The sequence below is a fragment of the Podarcis tiliguerta genome (genome assembly GCF_965153285.1).
Source record: "Podarcis tiliguerta genome assembly, chromosome: 13".
Classification (NCBI taxonomy): Eukaryota; Metazoa; Chordata; class Lepidosauria; order Squamata; family Lacertidae; genus Podarcis; species Podarcis tiliguerta.
This window is the reverse complement of record NC_139546.1, coordinates 1,442,513-1,453,837: the sequence shown is the minus strand read 5'-3', so window position 1 is coordinate 1,453,837 and position 11,325 is coordinate 1,442,513. Positions and strand designations below refer to the sequence as shown.

Here is an 11,325-nt window from a genome sequence, read left to right as displayed (position 1 = left end):
TCCCACTGTGGTGGAGCTGAAAACTAGGATTCTCTAGACTTGTATCTTTAACTCCTAAGCAATGGGGGGGGGGTCGTTTCTGTTTTTTTAACAGATTTTAGTTTCTAGCACAGAGGTCAGCAATCTTTTTCAGCCATGGGCCGGTCCACCGTCCCTCAGACCATGTTGTGGGCTGGACTATATTTTTTGGGGGGAAATGAATGAATTCCTGTGCCCCACAAATAACCCAGAGATGCATTTTAAATAAAAGCACACATTCTAGTCATGTAAAAACACGCCGATTCCCGGACTATCTGCGGGCCAGATATAGAAGGCGATTGGGCTGCATCCAGCCCCCGGGCCTTAGGTTGCCTACCCCGTTCTAGCACACTGCGGTCTTTGACACCCATGAACTCCAGAATAGGGTCCAGATTGTATATATATGTGGTATAGGGTTTTTTTTGGGGGGGTACCCCAAACCCTAGAAATTAATGAATTCTAGGATTGCGATAAGTAGGGATGGGAAGGGAGAAATATAAATTGCAGTGGAATTCCTGGGTAGCCTGCCCAAGCCAGGGCCATTAAGGGAACCATAGAGAGCCATTCCGTGCAACAGAACATCTTTCTTCCTGCCCTGGGGTATGGACAGAGGGCAAGGGGTTTCTCGGAAGAAGGAGAGAAAAGGGCTGAGATCCATCTTTGGAGGGTGCTAGCTGCAGGTTGCCTACGTTGCTGCCTCTTGCAACGACCATGTCGTAAGATCTGGACTCTCTCCATGCAGACTGAAGGTGTAGATAGGTGAATAAATCATATTTCTTAAAGCCAGATAGTGGCCGCCTTTTCTATTTCCCAAAGGGACACAGACCCTGTGGCGGTGCCTGGGACCCCTGGGCTCTTGACACCGCTTGGCAGAGAGAGGGGCAAGCACCTGACTTTTGTAACAATATATTTGGCCAGACAGACAGTGCATCCTGACTGCATTTTATTGAAGGATGTATTTTCTAATTTTGGATCTCTCATCTGCAGGCATTTCTAAAGCATGCCTCAGGAAACGTGAACTTAGAAAGGAAAGGAACCCCCAATATTGAGAATGCCAAAAAAAACAAAAAGTCTTATGCATGAACTTAGAGCCACTTCTGTATTTCAATATATTTCATCATTTGAAATACACATTATCTTTAGGACCCACGTCCAGACCCCAAACACATTCAAAATTCATTCACGAAGTCCAAAGAAATACTAGGTTGTAAACACACCAAAAACACCACAGGAAATAAACTGACTTAGCTTTCTCTAGATTTCATTAATGTGACACTATCTTTGCCTTCCTGTATGTTTCACTCCCAGATTTACAGCTGAAACTTCACAAGATCAAAGTAGTCCATCTGTGGGGAGCCAAGGGGGCCGTGGCTCCTTCTCTCCAGTAAGGGCAAGAGGGAGGGCAAAATCCCTAGTCTGGCATGGCTGGCAAATTCTCTCTGCTTGATCCCCTCTCTGCAAAATAGCGCTTCTTAGCACAATCCTTTGGCATGCTGCTGTTTATCGGCAGAGATAGAGCTCACTCACATTTCAGCCTGCGGTGGGTGAATCACATGGAGGGAGCAGCCCTCCCCAGGGGGATAAACATCTGGTTTCAGCTGTGCGTAATGGGTGCTTGGCTTGGGTGCCCCAGGATTAGACTGTCCCTAAGAATGCCATACAGCAGTCAGAGAGGTTTGCAGAAGACACACTTTTGTTAAATGAAAACTTATAGGACATGCACTGATTGGAAACTGCTTCAAATCTTTTCCAAGTGCAAACAGTATCTGCACTGTTTATTTCCTTGTCTGCAATCCCACATTATTTGTGCTTGTTGATAATCCTAACATTTTTGGTTTAGTAAAAAACAAATTGTGTGTTTGTAGCATTATGGTTTTAAAAATGTAGACATGAAAGTTGGGGGTGGGGTAAATGTCTGCAGAAATCTTCCTATATCAGGTGGGTGACTGAATCAAATGGTCAGCAGTGGGAGCCCAGCATCCTTCCCCCCCCCCCCCCGCCCTATGACTAGCAGACCTGAAACAAAAGAAAATAGTACTTGTTCTTCAAAGTGCATGACTTAGACAGGTGGCGGGTCAGAAGCCTTATCCTGCCTGGCACATCCTTTTCTTAGGTAAACTGCTAGTGATAGGTTGCCGGGGGAAGTCAATAATTCGTTCGTGGCTTCTTTGGGCCAGGTGATGCAGCTGCCTCAGGCAGTGAGAGATGTTGGTGGGGACACACTGTGCCCCACAGCCTGCCCTCCTGCCCCAACTAGCTCCTTTCAGGTGTGGCAGAGGATGTGGCCTCCAGGTGAGACTAAGATTAAATTCTCTGCTCATCTTGCTGCTGTTTGGGCAATAAGGAGGTGGGCAGCAGCTCCTTTCTCTCAGGCAAGATAACGTCTGGGGCTGGCCCTGTTGTTTCTGGATACAGGATCATCTTCTGAAGAGAAAAGTGTAAATTAGAGGAGGGGGACAGAACTTTCCTCACCTGTTTAAAGGTAACTGGCAGTTTTGAGTCAGAGAAATAAAAAGTCACGTTTTGGGCTCTGCTAGGCGACTGGCAGTCTCCCTGGAGATCTGCTGTGAGAGGAGGGGCCTTGGTTTTCTCTGTGAGTGCGAAATCCGTGCCACCACATCGTTGTAAATTAGGGCTGCCATGTTACAAAAAGTGAAAATGAGCATCTTCTTTTTATTGCCAACCCCACTTCCCATATGGGTTGCCAACCAATTTTTAAAAATTCCGCTACTTTCTACGGACAAATCCCTGATGTGTCAGGGAAATTCCGGACAGTGGTCTCCTTCAAAGGAAACTAGACTTTGCTAAGTGCTTCGCCTGTTGAACTGCTCGCCACTGAGAGATGTGTCGTGAGTGTAGGACAACATATATTTTAAAGATAGTTCTGGATGGAGTAGACCTGGCATGAAAGTGCTTCGCATCGTAAAACACAACTCTGGTGAACGTGAGGAGTTTCTAGAAAGAACCAGAGAACCCTATTAATGCTCCGGCAAGAAGCTGTTCAGAGTCAAGTTGTCCATATCCGCCTCTGATCCATTCTCCCCAAGCATCTTTACCCTTTTCACCCTGGGGTGCCTCCCTCTGGCCTCCTCTGCTTCTTCAGCAGCTAGCAGGGATGAGATGCACACCATCTCTGTGTGGTTGCGACCATTCATTTTGTAGGCCCGTTTCTGGCGCCAGAGCATGGTCGCGAGGACACCAGTGGCCACTATGAAAATGCCGGCAATGAGGGCCAGGATGAAGATCCACAGTAAACACTTCCCTACCAAGATGGTGGTGCCACTGAGAGATGTCACTGAGCGGGGCTTCTCCTTGGTGGTGGTGGTGGTGGCTGAGATAGCAACCTTTGCTATGAAGGAAGGCTTGGTTGTGCCAACGGCTTGCCTCAACTTTGCTGTGGAAACATCTGAACTGGCCACCATGGACTGAGAGCTTGTCACATCATCCAGCAATGGCCAATCGGTGGTGGGGCTTGGCTTCTCAGTTGAGTGAGGAAATTTCACCTTTCCCTTTGCTATGAAGGAAGGCTTGGTTGTGCCAAAAGCTTGCCTCAACTTTGCTGTGGAAACATCTGAACTGGCCACCATGGACTGAGAGCTTGTCACATCATCCAGCAATGGCCAATCGGTGGTGGGGCTTGGCTTCTCAGTTGAGTGAGGAAATTTCACCTTTCCCTTTGCTATGAAGGAAGGCTTGGTTGTGCCAAAAGCTTGCCTCAACTTTGCTGTGGAAACATCTGAACTGGCCACCATGGACTGAGAGCTTGTCACATCATCCAGCAATGGCCAATCGGTGGTGGGGCTTGGCTTCTCAGTTGAGTGAGGAAATTTCACCTTTCCCTTTGCTATGAAGGAAGGCCTGGTTGTGCCAACGGCTTGCCTCAACTTCGCTGTGGAAACATCTGAACTGGTCACCATGGACTGAGAGCTTGTTGCTCCAACCAACAGTTTCTCAGAGACCCCTAAAACCAGCCTTGTTTCTTGGAGGGCAGTAGCAACCTTTTCTGTCTCAGTAGGCATAGATTGTGATACAGTTTTGCCCACTGTGGGAGCAAGGCGGCGGACACGGGGCACTGGAGCACGAGAGCTCTTTGTGGTACTTAAATGGGTTACTTCTTTGGTGGTGCCAACTTCTGTGGATACTTTCCCAAAGGTATCTAGAGTTGTTGTGGCATTAGTAGGCACTTCAGCAGTGGCACCATTGTAATTGTCCCCAAGAGATGTAGAACTCTCTGCTGCAGCCTCTGCGACTGTGAGACTTTTCCTGGCTTGTTCTGCGGTGGCTGCAGGAGGGTTCTTACAGCTACCATCCTTCTTTCCGCAAGGTAACTGAGGGGATTCCTGGCCATCATCTCCCGCTCTCTTCCACACCCACTGTCCTGGGGAAGCGAACTGAGAGCCTGCGCTGGCAGGGAGGTTGTATGACTCCACATCCTCAACAGCAGCGCCATCTTGGATAAGGAGTCTTAAGGTTGGGAGCCTGAAACTGCCAGCTGTGAGGAGACTCCAGAGAACCATCCAGAGGGAGAGCCAGAAGGGAGCCATTTTCCCTGGGGTGGGTGGAGAAAGGGAGCCAAATACACATATTAATATTTGTCCACAAGTCTCAAACCCCCCACCTCCCTCCACCTTACACCTCAAAATGGCTGCCACAAGAGACTCTTGGTTAAGCATTGGGGGCAACAGGGGTGCCATTTGGGGCTGTTACTGAGGGGTCTTCGCCCCTCTTCTAAAGGCTCAGGCAGAGCATTGTCTGTCTTGGCTACTTTTTAATTTGTTTGTAACATTTAATAACCCACCCTTCTGCCCTATCCTGGGAGAAAGTAGAGGTGGGGGGGAAAGATCTGATATCAATACAGGGCAGCCGACTCACAAGAGCCGAGGGGATTAAAGGACTGAAAGGGTTAAAATTAAGGAAATGAAATGGCCCCTGGTGCCCAGTGCCAACCAGCAGTAGATTCAGGGTCAGGCAAGTCTCTCTGGAGAGAACAGCATAAGTGGGGGGCATTTTTCAATTCTCTTAATCATTTCGCTTCAGACAATTAAGATGTTTCCATCGTGTCGCCCATGCAAACTCTTCTCAGCGTGGCATCACGCGTTGCAGGCCAGGTGCCCCCACCTGCAGTCTGGCCACTGCAATCTGCACCCGCTGGGCCTTCTGCACCGGCCCCAAGGGCAGCACCACATAGAGCACATTGTAGCAATCCAGTCTCGAGTTTGCCAGCGCATGGGCTGCAGCCACTCTGCAAGACAAGCTTAAATGCAAGCACATCATGAGTTGCTGCCATGAGGCTTTGTAGCATCTGAATTAGCTGGGATGCCCAAAGCAGGAATGAAAGTTTGTGCATGCCTAGAAGCAGAGCAGTCTCTTGCCCATTTCCTGTGTCAATTAATACACACTAAAGCGCTTTCAGGAAGGGCAGCAAGCAAACCACAAATGCTTACGTATTTTTCTCTTGCAACTGAGCCCAGCCCTAAAGTGAAATGGTTGCTGGGTGGTGGTTGTTGATGGTTTTTTAAGGTTAAGGGAGGCCAGATTGGGAAATAAATTACTTATGTCCAATGTACAGTGAATGTCTGATGTAGAGTTTTTCAATAAAGATTATCGTATCGCACTCCCCCTGCATGAAGAAGATGCGTGAGGAGCCTGCCTGCCTGCCCTCAGGGACCCCCTGCAATCTTAAATCGACAAGGATGGCGGAGGAGGAGAAGAAGCAGACAGACAAGTATGAATGTGAATAAATTCTGCTCCGTGCAATTAAATTGGGTTTACTTAGAAATCCCCTACCATGAACTCAAGCGCCCCCACAACGACACGGGAGAAGTCAAACTGACAACTTGTGTCCTCTTGTACAGCTCTTTTTACTGAAATCTATACATAATCTTCATTGAACCCATTTTATCAAACATGCCAGGAGAATCAGATGCTTTTGATGTCATTTTACTGCTTTCAAGTCAAAATTCATCTATAACCTTCAGTGTGGCCAAGCAAAACTCGCCAGCAGCTGGCCTCAGAGACATTCTGTAATTCTCCTCTTTGGAGTTTATGACAAGTCTGTAAGTTTGTTGCTGCCCATTTTATTTTATTCTATGCTACTTTTATTTCATTTCACCCTATTATACACATCTAGATAAAGTGTTTCAAATGCTTAATCTTACTTTCTGTCAGTCTACTGTTGAAATGCACTCAAACTCTGCCAGTGGGATTTTGTTCTGTTTTGTTAATCTTTAAGAGCAAGCGCTGTCCAGGGGAAAGTCAAAGAGTAGACCATACGAGTTACTGTCAGCCCAGAGGCTGAATCTCTGAGTGAGGCACTCACTGGTCCCTCTGGGTTTGGACATCTCCTCAAAACGAGCCGCTCCGCAGTTCAGCTTTGGGCCACCCTCTTTCTTGTGACCCCCAAATGCAACTTCATCACCCCACCCCAAAATATACATACCCCTGAACGCAGAACAGCCCAGTGAAGAGAGGGAGGCAGCTTCCTTTGTCCACAGAGCCAGGGGAGACGGCAGCTGCACAGACAGGACACGCACCGGGTGCGAAAGGGACCGAACTTGGCAAATGTCTGTGGCTTCAGGCTCCAAAAAAGAGAGAAGCAACCGCCCACTTCCATGCGCACACATGCATTTGTCTTACCTGCTGCGGGGCAAAACAGGAAACCTTCCGTGAGGCAGTACGAGAAAGAGAGGGGAAATCGGAAGAGTTGTGGTGGTTTTGGAGAACACACATGATGCCGCTTCCTCTTCTTTGGCGGGGGGGGGGGGCAGTGTGCAACAGCGGGAGGTGGGGCTATGGGCCCTACATTTGCTCTGCCTGGGGACCCTGAAGAAGACCAGGCCTCCGGATGCCGGGCTTTTCTTTAAGGACCTTCTGCGTTTGCCTCCTCGAGAGAAAGGGAGGAAGGGGACAATTCAGGACTCATTTACATTTACTTATTTGTTTTAATATAAAAATTGGCCTGTGATTGTTCCACCACCAAGTGATGTCCCTTCTGCTCACTTCCAACTTCAAAGGGAAATCTACTAGGGACTGTTAGGATACAGTTCCCTTCCACCTTAAAAGGGTCAGGCATGACTGTTGTGTATCACATGCCTGTTTACGTCCAGCACAGTCTGCTGGGAACTTCCCTTGTATGTTGTTTTTGTGTTACTGCTGCTTTGCTGGACATGGAGGCAAGCAGACATGTTTTCTTATGTTCCTGAGCTATGCTGAATAAAATGCTGTACGTTTTGCTTGCACATCTCTCTCTGCGCCTTTTCTACTGTGAGGTGTTTTACACACTCTGATGCCAGAGCGCGCACGGGTCTTGGAACGTATCTGAGGCTCGTGTCGCTGACTGACTGATGCTGTTCCACAGGAGACCGAGATCATCCCGGCAGTATCCCAGGAGGGACGAGGCAGCCCAATGAGAGTTTACTTTGTGGCAACCCAAGGCAGGTCTTCCCATGGGGGCTGGTGTCATGTGCAGCCAGGTGAAATTGATCCAGCTGACATATATCTGCTCCAAAAAGACAATTTATCTCCTGCAATACAAAGTAAGAAATCTGGAAAAGTTGGAAACTCTGGTGGAAGACCATTAGTCAGTCTCACTTGGGCTGTGACATTTATATATATATATTGGAGGGTGTTTCCAACTAACTTTTCCTCAGAGTAGGCCCACTCAAATGAACAGACTGAAGTTATTTATGCCCTTTTGTTTCAACAGCTCTGTTCAGAGGAGGCTTAACATTGGATACAGCCCTCTGTCTTCAAGCATGAGGGCTTTCTGTAGTGTTGCATGAAATGCTGTCACGAAACTCCCTACACTTGTGCAACAAGTCTCACCCAAGGAGCTCCCTATACGTCGTCTTTTGCTCGACTGGCCAGGGTGCTGCAGTGGTTCGTGGCAGACCAGGGTTATGTCCACATGAGGGCTTGAAGTGCAGCAAGGCCCAGTCCTCTTATTAGAGTACCAGAATGTAAGCGCCTGCTGGATCAGGCCAGTGGACCATCCAGTCCAGCATCCTGTTCTCACAGTGACCAACCTGATGCCCGATTCCCTGTGGGAAAGTCGCAAGCAGCACAAAATCAACTGTCTCCTGCTGCTGCTGCTTCAGCAACTGGGATTCAGAAGCCGGGCTGCCTCAACTGTGGAGGCAGAGAAAAGCCATCCTGGCTAGTAGCCATCGATAGCCCTCTCCTCCACCATGAATTCGTCAAACCTTTTTTTAAATACATTGGTGGTCATCTCTGCCTCCTGGGGGAGCTCCATAGTTTCCCTTTGTGCCGCGTGAAGGAGGACTTCATTTTATGTGTCCCAAATCTTTCAGCATTCAGCTTCATCGGATGCTCCAGAGAGTTCTAGTGTCGTGAGAGAGGGAGAAAAACTCTTCTCTCTCCGCTTCCTCTGTGCCAGGCATCATTTTATAAACTTTTTCCACATCACCTCTTACTTGCCTCTTCTCTAAACTAAAACGCCTGAAGGGAGGCAGCTTGGCAAAGGCATTTAATCGGGCACTGCAGGGGCTGAAGCCCCACTTCTGGGCAGAGGGCTTCTGTTGGACCAGAAAGAGCCTCTCTTGGCCAGGATTCATAAGCAACCGTTAAGTTGCAGGATTGCTGCTGCAAACTTGATGTTAATTGACACCCGCAGATCTCACTGTGAGGCAGGACATAGCTTTCCACCTTAATAAAAGCAACTTCCACACATGGATTGCTGCTTGTGTCTGCTTTTTGTTGTTGTTTTAAATTGTTTTTATTGAAGATTTTCTTGGTAACAAAAGTACATACAGTGTCTCTGCTTTCAATGCATAGAGTCCTTTCTACAGATCACTTATATTTGATGTGAGACACTAATGTTACGGACAAGATGAGATGGGAGAAGAGAGATGGGGAGAGAGAAGGGGGGGATATTGAACTTTCGATCTTTTATACGGAGTTCATGAAAGGTTTTTATGTCAGTATCATGTGGGTAGGTTCTTTGCTATTCATTTATTACTTTTGACTGGCTACTTGCTTTCATTGTCTTGATGAGTATATTTCAATATTGCTTTGGTATACCTAAAATTTTAGCACTTCGGGTGGTGCCCAACGTTAGCCTGTCTCACAGAAACCTGCTGAAATTAATGGACATAATGACTAATGGACAATTCTAATGGAGGTACTCTTTGGGTATACCTTATCTTAGGCAGACTTCTTCCAGCGGCGCTGCTAGCAGAGGGACTCAGGAGCAGTGGCGGTTTCACAAACGATATATTGCCCAGTGAAACCGCCATCCCACTTGCAGAGGAGGAAAAAGCTGCGCTGGCAAGGTGCCGATACACCTTGTTCCTTCCTCTGCATCTTTAAGCCGCTCGGCTGAGGAGTGTGTGGCTGCCACTCCACTCAGCCAAGCAGCTAAGGCAGTGGTGGCAAACCACATGCCAGGGTGAGCACTCGGCGCCCTCTCTGTGGGCACTTTCACAATCGCCCCAGCAGGGCCATTGCTGGGTGTTGGCAAAGTGGGCAGCCGCTCCCACCCCCACCCCCCACTGCGGTCCCCGGGACGAAGGCCTGTTAGATACTCTGGGCTTTACGAGGCATCTGACCCTCACCTGAGGCTACTCCAGCTGACGAATCACACACCTACTTCCCAAGCTAAAGCCCCACCTGGGCGATTTCACTATTCAGGTAAACTTTACAAGGTTTCTCCTCCAACTCACCATTTCACAGCACCCCACAAAATGTCCCCTCGGTTCCCTAACCTGCGGGGTCAAGATTTTGCTGTAAATTCCATGTTAATTTGCTGTGTTGGCACTTTGCAATAAATAAGTGGGTTCTGTGTTGCGGTCTTGGCACTCGATCTCTAAAAGGTTTGCCACCACTGAGCTAAGGGATCCCCGGCCCTGGCTCCTGCGCAAGCGGGGAGAGCACCGGGGATGGCTCTGCAGGGAATGGGGAGCCCTCCCGCACCCCAGCTGAGCTGTACAAACAAGCTGCCTTGTCCCAGCCCGCTTGGCATGGGGCGAAACCGCCTCAGCTCCTGCAGTGAGAGGTGCAGCAATTCCACCCAGCGCCTGGCAGGCTGAGGCCCATGCAGCTTGTTTTTTCAACATTGCGGTGTATCACCAGACCGTGATGTTTGGCTGGTGATATACCACAACATTGAAAAGCTGATATCACCCAGCCCTAGTACACGTTATGATTGGCAAACTCACCAGGCCTGATTGTTTAATAGACAAGGAGGAAGACATTGTTCCCCAGTAACGATGAGTCATCCCCCTCCGCTCTTGCATTTCCACAGCCACTGTTTTTCAGGGAGGCAGCTTCTGTAGGACTTACAGGAATTTATTTCACAAGCTCTTTTGATGCCACTTCCTGTCTTATTTATGCAAATAGATGATGCGACAGATGTGGGGGGTGGGAGGGATCTCACTCCTGGGCCAGCCCCCATATCTCTTGCTCTCAGGGCAGTGCCACACTGGTGGCTCCCTCTGAAATGGTCAGCAGTTTGCCTGCTGAGAGAATGTGGCTTTTGTGTGTGATTCACAAGCTGCTGTGTGAAACTTTTTCTGCTGGAAGATAGAGATGAACGTTCTTTAAACAAATCAATAGCCAAATCATGCTGTGTTCTGCTCTGTAGTGCTTGTTTTCTAGAGAAGAGGCAACAGGTTTTATGGGTTCGATGATGTTTGGCCCAGTTGAGACCCTAATTGCCACACTTCTGTAATTCCAAGATTGATTGCCTGAGTTACGGACCTTGACAACCAGGGCTATGCCACCTGTGGCCTTCAAATGCTCTCAGGCTCCCCACATGAGCCACCGGCAGAGATGGCGGGAGATGTGGCCTGTCCACACACAGCGGGTCTCAGGCTCCACAACCCAGTTCTAAACCAATGCCCAGTGACTGGTTCTGTGAATTTGGGACCAAATGCTGAGGGTTATGGAGCGCACACGACTGCAAACTGAAAGCAACCACCTCCCTTTACCTCTGGTAACTTCCAAGTACAAAATGCGGCCTTTTTATTTCCAAGTTTCTACACCCCCACAGAAGCTCGGGACCGGAATGTGAAGGCTGCACACAGTACAATGGCTTTGTCCAATGTTGCTGGAAGAGGCCGCATGAGGGAGCTTGTCTTAGGCTAGACAAATTCATGGAGAATATCTAAGGCCTGGTAGAAAGATGGAACCTCCAGGTTCAGAGGAAGTCTATCCCTTCATGCTAGTTGCTGTGGGTTGTGAGTGAGAGAAGGCTGCTCCCCTCATGTTCTGCTTGTGAGCTTCCTAGAGGCTTCTGGCGAACAGGATGATGGATGAGGTCTGATCCAGAGGGGCTCTTCTGGTGTTCTG

General features: G+C 48.7%; 1 protein-coding gene across 1 annotated transcript; it reads right to left on the bottom strand.

Annotated features, from left to right (window-relative positions):
* Positions 1-1,098: 1,098 nt before the first annotated feature.
* Positions 1,099-10,310, bottom strand: SELPLG (selectin P ligand). The gene is made up of 3 exons (XM_083407748.1): positions 10,194-10,310; positions 6,655-6,901; positions 1,099-4,567 (listed from the first exon to the last, which is right to left on the bottom strand). Exon 3 carries the CDS (start codon positions 4,560-4,562, stop codon positions 2,997-2,999), a length of 1,566 nt encoding a protein of 521 aa, XP_083263874.1. The 5' UTR covers positions 4,563-4,567; positions 6,655-6,901; positions 10,194-10,310; the 3' UTR covers positions 1,099-2,996.
* Between the last annotated feature and the right edge of the window lie 1,015 nt (positions 10,311-11,325).

Coding starts and splice junctions, on each gene's coding strand:
- SELPLG (XM_083407748.1), bottom strand. CDS start 4,562: ATGGCTCCCTTCTGGCTCTCCCTCTGGATGGTTCTCTGGAGTCTCCTC.